Genomic DNA, 13,911 nt, shown 5'->3' with positions numbered 1-13,911 from the left:
TGACTTACATGCATTTCGACGTATTCCCTGCTGACCGTCTGGGGTGTCTGTGCAGAGCACTAAACACTATTCTAGCCAGTCGAGAAGTCACGTCTTCAAAGCGGTCTACCCTTTCATAATTCGTGACGTCGCATAAAAATTGGTGAGGTGACCACGCGGATGTTTCCATGTATGGTAATGCTGTCACTTCCCTGTTCGCGTCTGCCTCGCGCCCTTATAGGTCCATGCTCGCGCTTCCCGCCACTGAAAGTGTTTCGGAAGGAAGGTAACCAATCACAACGGAGTGGGGTTTGCAGGAGGGGGGGGGAGGGTAGCGGAGATGGCCGATGCACAGGCGGAGGGAGCGGAGATTGCCGAAGCACACACACTCAAGTGTTGACAGGATGTGCTGGATCGCCAAAATAAGAGAAAGAGCTTCCCGAAAATCTACATAGTTTTTTGTGATGTGATTCGTGTCAGGTTGCTCTATAGCAGTGTAAAACAAGAAATTAAGACCAGAAAAGTAGTATAATAGGTCCTCTTTAAGAGATTTTTGACATTGTACAATTTCACTCAAATGTCTCAATTGTAGCATAATATTGTAACACCAAGATGATTCCATTATACCATTATTTCTAAAAGACATGGAGATAACAGAGGACAAGAAAGAGAGAGAGAAGTATGTTCTTTATACGTTTAATATAACGTTTCCTAATATTTTTTTTCTGTATTTTTATATAATACTGCATAATTAAGTAATTTATTTACACTGAATATACCCCAAATTCTACATTATAAGACATTAAGGGACTGTTTACAGCAGTTATACTGTTCAGTTGTGGGCAATATCAATCAAAATAGTAAAGAAAACATTTTAGAATTTGTTTACAGAAAATTGTTACACTTCATGTTCAACAGTAAAACTCAATCACTGTCAAAATGTATTTTACAAGGTGTGGGCAAGGAAAGCCACAATAAATAAAGAAAGCGGTTGTGCAAATGGCTCACCCAAACCAAACATTTACTGCCTTAACACTTGGTATTGGTCAGAATGACGCGGTCGCAAAAACACTGTCACCCACACAGAAGAATGTTTTTCATGTTCAGATGATTGATCGTGCATATGGTAAACCTCATTCCTCCCCCTGTCACCTTTCTATAAACCCTTCACCCCATCAAAGCTAGAGAAACAAAGCCATTTCACCTTAACCGCTTCAATCATAATGAAGCCTGTTAATGTGAATGGCTAAAGACTATTTTTATCCAACATATATAGAGGCACCAAATGACAGAAGGCACAGACAAAGCACTAAAATAAATGGGCCGATCACTTTATCATTTCTTACTGCTGTCAATGCCCATCCATATACCGTATGTTGAACTGGTTTAAAATCTATGCCATGACAAGCTGCTTCTCACCATTCTTCCACTCGCTGTAGGCCGTGACAGAGAAGCCCACTCCGTCCACGGTAGTGAAGTTTCGCCTTGCCAGCGCTTTCCCTCCTGTGTCGTGGTTTTCATGTTCCCTTACGTCCTCTGAGCATGACGTGTTATCGCCACCTACCACCGACACCAAAGCCCACGCCTGTCTGCAGAGACCAGAGGGATGGACAGAAGAGTAGGAAAAAGACAGAAAGAAGAGTGAGTCATTTTCAGACATTAGAGAACGTAATCACAAATCCATATCGAAGAACGACCAATGATTGAATTCACTGCTTTAGTTTTTCCTTGATGATGAGAATAACTTTTAAGTGTAGCTGAAAGTTACTGCAATCATCAACACTCTTCACAGGTTCGTTAGTTGATTAATCTTAACCAGGCTTACATTTGCACGCACAACCACACATAGTCATGAAAAACATTATTTTATTATTTTCCAGACTGAGAAGGTAATGGCATTTCATGTTACCTATATAAAAAAAGCCTTGCAGGTTTTCAGTGAAATTCAAATGTAGGTGATATCTTACAGATACAGTATATATATAGGATGTGAATTGTACTTAGATGGTAAATGGACTTATATAGCGTGTTTCTTGTCATACTTGACTACTCGAAGCGCTTAACACTTCTGTCGCATTCACAGCTTTCACACACATTCACGCAGTGAAGGCATCAGATATTCTAACCCCTGAAACACACATCCTACCTCTACTGCATGTCTGCGTCTGACTTATTTATCACCGACTGTGTAAACACACTACAGCGGCCAAACATCCAACCTCGGACGCGCTGCCGACGGCCGTCGGAGGCGCTTCTGCAGCGAAGCTTCACTTTACCTCAGGAGGCTCGCCTATTTTTTCAGGGAGACGCACGTCTCTCTGCTTGAACTGATGGAGAAATACTCTGTTGACAGTCATACCAGCAGCATTCACTGTAGTTTTAGGTTTTCCTGGTGTGTCCCTTTCAAAATAAGACTTCCCACAAGCGAAAATGTGGAAAAAATAAATACCGTACTTTCCGTACTATATGCCGCACTGGACAATAAGCTGCAGGTGTTATAATGTTTAATTACCATATGTAAGAGTTCGTGCACAGAGGGGATTGTCGGGAAAGAGATGGCTGCTTGAGGAAGCTCCCACATTTCAACAAACAAGTTGCATATTTGCATAACGTACGTAAGTGTTACCATTTTGTGCAATAGTAGCTATTAGGGATGGGCACGAGTGTTTTCGCTACTCGTGTGATCGCTTGCATTCCTCGAGGATCAATCGATTCCTCGTTAAACTTTTTTCTATTTTTAGGACGCAACGCATCTGTCTACAGAACAACGGTTGACCGCAATAAAGCGCTCAATGCTTATGTCAAACAGTCACAGTTGCCATATGATATTAAGGATTTATTTTCCACAAGTTTAAAACACATTTTCCTAACTGAAAGTAATTAAATAAGCGGGCCACAATTTAAACCGATCGAGTAGGTCTGCGGTGGAGAGAGAAAAAAGAGAGAGAAAAAAAGCATGGGCTGTAGTTGGCTAACATTCAAAATAGACATTTAAAATAAGAAGGGCAGCAAATACAATAAAATTATTGTCCTACAATTTAAACACATAGATAGGCTAAATAACTCACCAAAGCAGTAGAAGTAGTAGGCTAGTATATCCAACCGCGTAATGCTCACTCCTGTCCGTGACTAATTACCGCGACTAATTCCTCGTTAACGGAACGTTACACCGTCGGCTTTTGAATCTCAATCCTATATTCCATAATAAAGGCTTCTTAAATGTCGTTTGCTCTAATGTGCCCGAAGTCAGCCTGGCTTCTTTACGTGATTTTCCAAGTTTTCCAGCACGCATTCAGCTCCGCGGTGCTGTGGAGACCACACACTGGCTGCGCTGCACGGAGGTGGCAGTTATTTGCGGTTTCTGTTTGACACAACGCTTAGTTTATTTAACTTGGATCAAAAATATTTCATTTTATTAAACTTTATATCCGTTTTGTGCCGTTTTGTACACGTATATAACATTTTAAAATAGGGGCGGCCCGCCGGCCGGCCTAAAGGCTACAAACACTAAAAAAAACAAAAAACGATTTTCCTCATCCACCAATCGAGATCATTTGAAACGAGGAGTACTCGAGTACTCGATTACTAACGCCCATCCCCAGTAGCTACAGAATATATACTGTGCTGTGTAATAACAGGGTCGAAAAACGGGGAAAAAGTCGCGGCTTGTAGGCCGAAAAGTACGGTAAATAAAAAAGGGGGAACCAGGCACTAGGATTACTGTCGAAACTCAATATTAATCATATGCATCATAAAATGACATGAAACAACTTAATATGGGAATAATCTATGAAAACTCCATGTAGAAAGACAGGGCTTTTAGAAGCAGCGCTGCAGCAGCAGTTGAGACGTTCCATGTGGGTCCGAAAAAAGCGCGAGAGGCAGCAGTAACGGACGGTGACGCGCTCCAGAGGTAAACGCAGGATGTGTGTGGAGGCTGTAGGCTGATCGAACTTAATGATTTGCCTCTCTCTCTCTTAGCCATTCATACACTAATGCAGCCATTGGTAGCAATTTAGAGTTCAGTGTCTTGCACAGGGATACTTCGGCATGTGGCAGGAGGTGGGGATCGAACCACCAACCCTGCGGTTACTAGACGACAGCCCTACCTGCTTAATAGCCACAGCCCCCCCATTATAAAGTTTCTCTGTGTTTTTCAGTCTGTTTGGCTCAGGAATCAGGGCCCAGATGTGTTGTTTCTAAAGACCAGACCAGACAAATACTCACACGGGCTATATGAGATTCAACAAGCCCCTAGTGTATTTCCCTGAAGGCCTGGGATGAGCCTGAAGCAGGATATGGGGTGAGATGACCGGGCGACTAAATACCAATCAGAGTGAATTCATGTGGCAATAAAAACAAAATGAGATGAAAGGAAAGGAGCCTGAGGATAATCAAATTAAGGATGAAGGATTCCCGGAAGGGTGTTGAGAGGAACAATGGGTGTACCTTCTCTAGTCCCAAAACTTATAAAAATTCAACTTTTCATTTTTGCTCCAAGCAGTGTTTCCCCCAGAAAATGGCTTAGTCAAGGTGGTCACTGCCCTGGGTCATTGGAGGCGCGGCGCCTTGCGCCGCGGCGAAAATTTGGGGGGTATTTTGCTCAAAGATGCCAATGCGCAGTAAAGAAATAAACTGTTAATTTCAATACAACAGACACTGACCTTACAGTTGTGCAATTTTGTTTGCTATGTGCAGGTACAAATTATGTGCAAACATGCAGACAGTACAAAGCACAATTAAAGAAAACTTCTACTGTTTTGGTGCAATACTATACAGACACACTAAATACAAATAATGGACCATACACTCAACATGTGTATGCACATAAAAGTGAAAATTCAACTTTAAAGTTCCTTTTTGGATGGGGGGCTGTTGTGCGATTATTGTGGACAATAGGCCTATTGTGATGAGATAGCCTATAATTCATTAATGGTTGTTTTTAGCCTACTTGCTTGATTTCTTTTTAAATACAGAGTTTATTGGTCGTTTTCTAACATGTATTTCCAAATTTAAAACGTAAAAATAAAGCAGCATTGAAAATTCAGAAAATAAATCTTCTTGGCCTACAGTAGCATGCTGTTTGAAAAATAACTCAATAGTTGAAATAATAAATACAATGTGTTTTCCCCTTAAAATGACTAAATACATTTCTCCAAAGGTCAAAGACAGTAACAGTGTGGCACTTCTGTAAACACTTACTGAAACTTGGCTGGGCCATCACTCTCATGCATTCATCAAACTTTTCTCTGCGCTGTCTGAGCTGATAGATAGGTTGTGTTGCCACAGTGATGTGGAGTCTTAAACTGTTCTAGCTTTGCAGAGCACTTCTTTCTGTTCAGCTAAATATCCCCATAGAACTGCACCGCGTTTATTATCACCACCAGTTAAATGTCGGTTTGCTTCTGCTCATTTAACTCTCCCGCGTGCATGCCGTAGTCGCGCGGTGCAGTACGGTCGCGCGCACAAAGCCGTGGACACAGCAGATGATAGAGAAACGCTTGGAGACATGCTTTTTACCGCAAATCGCGGCCTTTCGCGCAGTTATGACCATGTATAAGTACACATCGCGCTTGCTAGTACATTAATTGTGCAGCACTTAAAAAAAAAAAAAAAAAAAAAAAATTAAATAATTTTTTTTTTTTTTTTTTTTTGGGGGGGTGGTTGGTAGTCAAGGCGGGGGGCTGGCGTTGCTAAGGCGGCCGCCTTAGCTATAAAGCGCTGGGGGAAACACTGGCTCCAAGTACTCCCTTCACACTCTATTGCACATTGTCTTATAACACAGGAATGTCAAGGAAAACACATTCAAAACGAGAGTACAATGATTAAATAAAGAGGAAGAAATGATTTGAGCTGAGGAGCTTGAGGGTGTGGATGGGGAAAGGGATTGGGCGAGCTTTTCAGGGCGTGTGACCTAAAACCAGACAGTGGTGTTTCAATTGTCATGCTCTGAGCCTGAAGAATGACTTCTTGCTTTTTGTGGTTTTCCGGGATTAGCTGAATCACTCCAAACAAGCTACGAGGTGAAGTGAGTAGAATTGATTGACATTTTTTCAGAACAGACTTGGTATAAATGGAAAAAAATATTCATCATAAGTATGTTTAATTAGTGTATAATGGCTTAGAATAAGCCTTTTATATTATTTAAATAGGATAAACGGCCATATGTGTTTTTATATATAGTGGGTGTACTTGGAAAATAAACCTGTTGGAAGATGAAGAGGTACCATAGAATAAATAACTAGATACTGTACATCTTAACCTCATATAACCAGATATTTGTGGAAAGACTTGAGGCAGTGGTGGATGATTCCATCTTTAGTAAGAAGCTTTGAAGGCCACTGTAGCTTCCGTAATTATTCAAAAGGGAGGAGTTTCACTACTTGATTCTGTAGTAACACACTGCACCTTTTTGCTATCCATGTAAATTATTTTAAGAACCATTGTTCAAAAACTATGGTATGACCGTCAAACACGTTATCAGGTCCGACCCTTCAGAGGCCTATTTTGAAACAACTTGAATCATATCTGGGTCAGGCAGTTGTACATTCTCATTGACTAGAGGAAAGTTATCTCAGTAGAAGTCTTGTGTTTCCACACAAACAGGAAACAATTCTTTACACTTATCTCTACAGCTCAATTTCACTGGGTACTATGATGGATCTGCAGTAAAGCCTGCAATTCACGGCACATTACAAACACTATACAAATGACGATCTACTTCTTGGAGAACTATCTTCCCAGTTTCCCTCATTATTGGCAGCTGTTTGCCATTCTATCATCGTAATAATTGCTCCCACTGGCATAATCACAACGTAAACGCGTAGATGAAAAATAAATAAATCAAACATATATGAGAGAATGAAAAGGAGTGGGTGTTTCACTGTTTCCTTTTGCAACATCCTTTATTTGATGTCCATCGGCATTTTAACAACCTCATTGTTTGACCGGAAATTGAGGCCCAAGGTGAATTCACCAGAGACATGCATAGGTGTGATTTGTTTATGTGTGTGAGTGAGTGCTCTCCTGAGAGACAAAGATTAAAGACTGAGGGGTCAACAGGCACGAGGCTGGAGCCAACACATTCATGTATATGTGCCAGGAAGGATGGTTAACGCCACCGCCAACACGAATTCAAGGGTATTTGGGTTTAATGCCCTAGTTTGTTATTGTTTACATTAAACCAAGCATACGTTGAAGGTCACACTGGGTTAAAGAGGTTCCTGGGTTAAAGAGGTTCGTGAAGCATGCCCTAGGGTACACATGCATGTGAAGTGTTACAGCCTTGACAAAAAAATAACAAAACATGTTGAAAGAACAGGCACAATAGCTTTCAGAATATGTTCCACCAATTTCCCCCGCAACACGGTCGACATGTCATAAACGGATCTACACTGCATCTTTATGCTCAATTCTATACGTCATACCCCCCCTACCCCCAATCCCAAACTCTTTCAACATAAAATCACTCAGCCTAACATTGTGTGACTTTAATGACACATTAAACTGCATGCTCTCTCATAAATGTGTGCTATGTGTTTCCTCCTGCCATGAGCAAATCCACAGAAAGCCAAGATAAAAATCCCCACTCCAATAAACGGCGAAAGCGTTTTAGAAGAGAGTGCACATTGTTAACCTATTGGTATACTATACACACACAAACACCTCTGAAAACACACAGGGCTCTACCGTTTGATCCATTTGAACCTCTGTGCATGGGATTTGTTTGAAAACTCTGTTTTGCATTGGCACCCAACCCCAGAAGTGAAATATGACACTGGAGAATCTGGCGTTACGTAGCACTTGGCTTTTTAGCCAACCGGGGACGGAACCAGGCCGAACTACAAACAACTCAGTGAAATGCTGCACAGAGACTTTCCATTGAAAGAAACACATGTGTGCATACGTGTGTTTGAGTGACAGTTACAAAAGATCTACTGTCACATCAAGATGACTCTTTCACTTGAGGAGCTCAAAAAGGCAGTAGCCAACATGGACATGACTTCACTCTTGATCAGACTTCCAGTATCTGTCCTTTGTAGGGCATAATCATGGACATTAAATCTGCTGAATCACCACCATTTTGCACAAATCCTGGAAACAACCGTAACCCCATTATCCGGTACGTGCTTCCTTTTCTGGAAAAGCAAGATATAGCGGAAACACAGGAAGAGGAATAACTAGGAACACGTCAAGGGAACATCCCAATTGAAAAGAAAGACACATGAAAGAGCAGATTTTTCCAGGCAGGATGAGCAAAACAAAATGCTGATATTGTCAGTCCAAATACAAGGCTTCAAAAGGCGAACGGTCTTACGTCAGTGGTTAAAAACAAACACATTTACCTTCTCGATCAGCCCCAGGAGACCATGAATAAACAAAACACTAGACTTCCAAGGACAACACTCCACGGAGAACCAATACAAACTCTCCAAGAGCTGGCAGATTCTCCACCACAAATCCACTCACGCATCATTTTATACTTTGACAAAAGACACACTCGCCCGGGAAACATCAACAAACAATCCGTGTGTATATACACACATTTGGATTTGATTAGAAAAACACATAATTTACAAGTCTGTGTCTCAAATTCCTAATTTGACACTGTATTTACCTGTATTTGAGATCGTAGACAAAGCTGCTGCTGAGCTTCTCTTCAATGGCCTTCTTGGTTTCATCCAGGAGACTTTTGACAGCCGAATCTCCGACGGCCAGCGTGACGATGCGGCCTGCCGGCAGGGTCCGCAGCAGCTGGCTGAGCCGTCGGCTGTCGTTACGAGACTCGTGCGTGTCGAAACGTTCAGACAGCAGCACAGCGGCGGTGTCCTGGTCCACCACGCGCAGGTTGATGCCTCGGCTGAAGTTGCGCTGGAAGGCATAACCTCCCGTGGCCAGACCGGAGGCCGGAACACTACGGGTGAGCAGAGACCAGGAAACTCTCTCAGTGCCGTGTAGCTCCAGAGTCCCACCGGCCATGACACCTATGAACTTGCGGCCAAGGCCAGGCACTTCAGGGACGGCTTTGTCGTCAGAGCGGCCCACAAGGGCGATGGTGGCACGAGACCGGTAGCGACATTTGGGAGCACCGATGTGAAGGGCGCCCCCCTCCTCCACAAGGATGTAACGTGTCCTCAGGGTTATGTTTTTGGAGCCATCGGCATTGTCTGCAAAAACCACTCGACCTGTGAGAAGGAAGAGACAAACCCGAGTTGTAATGTGCTGCTGTATGTTAAATTAACTTAATTTAAACTGAACTTGATCTGCTCTTCAATGTCACTTTTTATATTATAAAAGGTGCAGTCAGCAATTCTGGAGAACGCTTGTTGGGAAAATATTTTCTGTCAAAATCAAAGTCAATATCTCCTCACGATCCGGAGTGCTGTGTGTGCCCAATAAACGGGTATGTGAACAAAGGGTATGTAAACAAAGTCACTGGGACCGGCCAACCATAGCTAGCATTATGCCTGTTTACAGAGCCGAGGCAGTGTATTAACGCTGGATTTTTCTTTCTGCTCACACAGTACGGACAGGTCCTGAGGAGATATTTATTGTTTTTGACAAAAAAAAATATTTTCCCCAGAATCGCTGACTCCACCTTTATAAACATGAATGCATCCTCCTCAAAATGCTTCTTCACAAATCATGCACCTTGATGTTCTTACCTCCTGACTGGATGGTTAGAGAAAGGAAAGTTGCAGAAGAATCCAATCTAAACAAATGTCCCCTCTTGACAATAACGGCCTTTTCTGGTTTGTGGCCCGGGTTCCAGATGCTAAGGGACGGGTTGTGGTCTGGACAATTCTCTGCGAACATGAGCAATCAGAAACAATTCAGAGAACTTCATAATTAAAATATACACAGATGGTATATACACATCAGGGAACATGGGCAACAAGTTAAGAAGCTATAGGTTACATAAAGTGAAATCATTTGAACAAGTACTTTGTTATACTGACCGTCTAAAACATCTCCACTTGTGAGACTAAGGATGAGGATGAGTGAGAGGAAGAAAGCTCCGATGGACACTCCAACACAGATGAATGTGTTCTTCCTCTGCTGCAGGCTCTGTGCACGCTCTCTGCGCTGGTTCTCTTCAGACAGGCTGAAAGTGGCCCTGCGCTCCGGCGGGGGGCCGTGAGGTTTTAACGGTGGGGGTGGTGGGGCTTTGGCAGGTGGCGGCGAGCGGACTGGAGCCACACGCCCGGGGACATAACCAGGCGGCCGCTGGTGGTTGGCATGGGGCGGAGCCACAAAGACCGGGAAGCGGCTGGGGCCATCACTGGTCGGCATGGTACACGTGTCTGCTACCTGAGAGGAGAAAAATGAGACAAGAAGAGGGAAAAGAGTCACGACAAAAACAAACATTAACAATGAAGATTCACTGAGGATTAGGGCCCGACCGATATTGATTTTGGAGTGCCGATGCCGATTATTTTCAGAGAAAAATTACGATTAAATCGGCCGATTAAAAAAAAAAATCCCCAAAATATATATTGAAAAAAATTAAATTTTTGAACCCTTAAATATATATATATATATATATACACCTTTTACTGTTGAAAATATGTACAGGAACTTTTTCTTTATTGCAATACGCATTGTCTAAAAAAAATAAAGTGTAACAAATATGTCTAAATTCAATGCATTTTATTTTACTGCACCCAACCCTCTGGAACTCCCTCCCCCCAAACATCAGCATCTCAGACTCAATAAACTCATTCAAAAGTCAACTCAAAAGTCACCTCTTTAAGGAAGCATAATGACACCTGACTCCACATCAAACCTTATTTTAATTTTTTCTGTATTTTGTTTTCTTTTTCTACATGTATGATTCTCTATGATGTAAAGTGTCTTTGAATGACTTCCAAAAAAGCACCATATAAATTCTATCAATTATTATTATTATTAACTGTCAAGCGATGACCAATGCCTCTGCTATTGCTTGCAGGGGGAACTGTCAAGTGTAAATTAATCTAATGTATTACAATGGCCGATGCCGATAATTCCGAAATATGCGAAAATCGGCCGGTATAATCGGCCGGCCGATAAATCGGTCGGGCCCTACTGAGGATGTATGTTTGTATGGGCAATTGGAAAAACGTTAGGAACCACTGTCACGCTTTAAACGTTAAACAAAAATAAAACAAAATGTACTTCGATATGAGCCTGTCGGTATGTGAAACAGATTAATTCCTAACCAAAATTGTTGGACTAGGTTTGTCTTCAGAGTTGATTTGAATACGTTATTTTCTTTACCGCTAAATACTGTAGTAAGGAGTAATTTTTTTATTGTGTTCTAATATTCAAATGTTTTTTGGGTGTGATTTTTTATTCACGCCTGTACAGGTTTCTGCCGTACCCTCACATGTAATTATGCGTTTTTATATTGTTTGTATGTGAAATAATAACTCAACTAAACTACAAGGCAGAGTTAATAGTAGTAAAAGTGTCATTGTAAAATGAAGTGTTATGGGTTAAGACATAAAGTAGTGAGAAAGAGGTCAGACAGAAGAGGTCCAGAGGGGGGAAGAAGACACTAAAAGGGCACATAAAATGAGAGTCAAAGGAGAACAGGGGGACGGAAGAGAAAGGGCTGATTCTGGGGAAATGGGCAATAACCCTTAGAGCATCCCACTTGTGGACCTCCAGGTAAAGATCATGGGAGTCTGCCCTAAAAAAGAAGGCTATTAATCTATTATTCAAAAGCAGACAGCTTAACCCCTGGCAATTTGTCTCGGACAGAGTGACATTGACCGCTCTTGTCCACAGTAACAAAGGAGGTCGTGAATAATGGATTGCAACATTCCTGAGACTATGTTAACACAGCCAAAACAGATGGCACCAATTACAGTAGTGAAGGAGGACGAGAGTGCCTCCGCTTGAGGCTGTGAGCTCACTTTATTTCACAAAAAAATTGGAGAAGGTAGCAAGAACTGAAGCGGACTGAAGCCATACACACACACACACACAGAAAGGTCATATGGTCTCACACACAAACCCAAAGAGGGTAAAGGAAATGACACTGCAGAAAAAAGGCTTCAATGGCACTTTTCTATAACACAAACACACTATACCACAGTAACGACACCTCAGCTTGCTGCTATAGGTCTTCATAAATAAAACGTCAGCAAGGTCAAGCTCTCACATCAGATTCTGGCCCCATGACTTGACGAATGAGCCAGTCTTTTTAAGAGGTTGCAGCAAAACTGCAACATCTGCTCCAAGCACAGGTTCTTTGGTACCAAAGACAGCCAGAAAACAATGATCATCTTTCCAAGTGTGTATCAGTGCTTCACACACACTCCAATGCCATCCTGCAAACATACACACAACTGACCATTGTCTTGCAATGTCAATTAGTCATCATGCCCAGAGCACAACAAACCTCTTTAACTCATAGACAATGCAATACACAATAAAGGAGCGCTGGACAAGAGCTCTGTCAGCTCTGTAGGCTCAGCAGCAGCTGTTACACCCACATCTACCCGATTTAGTATTACGCCATTGCATTGTCACTACACCAGTCCCTAGAAGGGATGACCCCCCAGTGTCAGTCTTTACAGCCTTGGCCTATATCTCTATAGGCTGTGTTTTTATTCACATTGCTCCCTATATAAAAAAAGGTTCCAAGCGATTCCTGCTTTTAACTGACCTGTCAGAGTATAACGAGTTGTGGACTTACACACCTTAGGGCTATTCAACTTGTGGAAAACACACTCATCAAAGGCTGCACTACTCCATGATGGACCTCATGCAGAATTCCCTAATGACCATAGAGAACTCACTCTTTCCCCCTCCAAACTCTCAGATTTTCCTGATTTCTGAGCTACTGGATATCAAACAGATGCGTGGTGGGGGAAACACTGGAGTCAAAGCGGGACAGATCATCACACATTCCTCAGCTGTAAATCATAATTTGCTTTGAAGATGGACAGTGGCAGTGTAGCAAGCAGTAAGCCACGTGTTCCTTGTACCGAAACAATTCTGTCACACTAATTAGTAGTAAAATAAATGGTTATTTATCAGAATGTTTTCCTTCGGCAACATCAGAAAACACTAGCTAGTCGAGTAATAATTTCACATTTCAAAAGGGTAGACCTGTGACCGATATATCACCCCCAAAGAAAAACCTAAAGTAACATAAAGCTAGCATATGTGGCTTTTGTGTTGGGTTATTATTAACCTTTGACAGTTAAAGGTACGACTGAGACACGTAGTAACACATGGTGGGAAACATTTAAACACTAGCTTGGACACACCAAAAGCACCTTTGTGAAGCTGTCAACTTCTACTCGCCTAAGAAGACTAACAAGAAGCCTCTCATTCACAAGAAAACGAACCCCAATACACAAAGTGTTAGCCGGTGAGTCCTCTCTATCACTTCCAAAGGTTCACAGACACACACGGACACAAGATAAAAGGTCGGGCGCCGCGGTACAGTGAGCTCGTGCTACCCAAGGACCCATTAAGAGGTGCTACCGTGGGCGAGACTGTCCTGCTTCTCTCCCGCTCTGTCCATTCGCTCTCTGCCGAGCCGTGAAAAACGTTGACCCCGGTGGTGCTGAGACGAGTGAATAACTTGTCACCCTTGTGAGTTTGCTTTCCGTGTCCCCTTTTATAAACTTTTTCGTCACATGGTGTTTTTTTTGCTTCTGCAGATGGGCTGTCGTCCGTCCGTGGTCGGCCCCCTGCCCCTGTCCCCACCGAGAGGTAAGCAGGCGCGGCTTGGAAGACAGAGGAAGTGGCGATGCGTTCAAACACTGTCGAAAAAGTTTGACTGAAATTGATGGGAATCCAGAAAACAAATTAAGTTAGCGTCAAATGTGTCATTTTGGAGAACCTGGTCAATAAATAAATAAAACGATATCAGGACGGTAAACGGGGTTAAGACTGTGTAAATAAATCCTAAAAATGCATTTGTTTCCCTTA

General features: G+C 42.4%; 1 protein-coding gene across 2 annotated transcripts in view; it reads right to left on the bottom strand.

Annotated features, from left to right (window-relative positions):
- The window catches only part of cemip2 (cell migration inducing hyaluronidase 2), a 38,869-nt gene extending 25,199 nt beyond the window's left edge, over positions 1-13,670 (bottom strand). For both annotated transcript variants that reach the window (XM_080050684.1, XM_080050685.1), the window contains exons 1-5: positions 13,462-13,670; positions 9,939-10,290; positions 9,645-9,785; positions 8,597-9,164; positions 1,399-1,568 (exon numbers count right to left, since the gene is read on the bottom strand). In XM_080050684.1, the coding sequence (XP_079906810.1) occupies positions 1,399-1,568; positions 8,597-9,164; positions 9,645-9,785; positions 9,939-10,272 (1,213 nt within the window). In that variant the 5' untranslated portion in view covers positions 10,273-10,290; positions 13,462-13,670. The remainder of the gene's footprint in view (positions 1-1,398; positions 1,569-8,596; positions 9,165-9,644; positions 9,786-9,938; positions 10,291-13,461) is intronic.
- Positions 13,671-13,911: the final 241 nt, after the last annotated feature.

This window comes from Ammodytes marinus, assembly GCF_949987685.1.
Source record: "Ammodytes marinus genome assembly, chromosome: 2".
Classification (NCBI taxonomy): domain Eukaryota; kingdom Metazoa; phylum Chordata; class Actinopteri; order Uranoscopiformes; family Ammodytidae; genus Ammodytes; species Ammodytes marinus.
The sequence above is the reverse complement of the archived record's forward strand: the minus strand, read 5'-3'. Positions and strand labels throughout refer to the sequence as shown.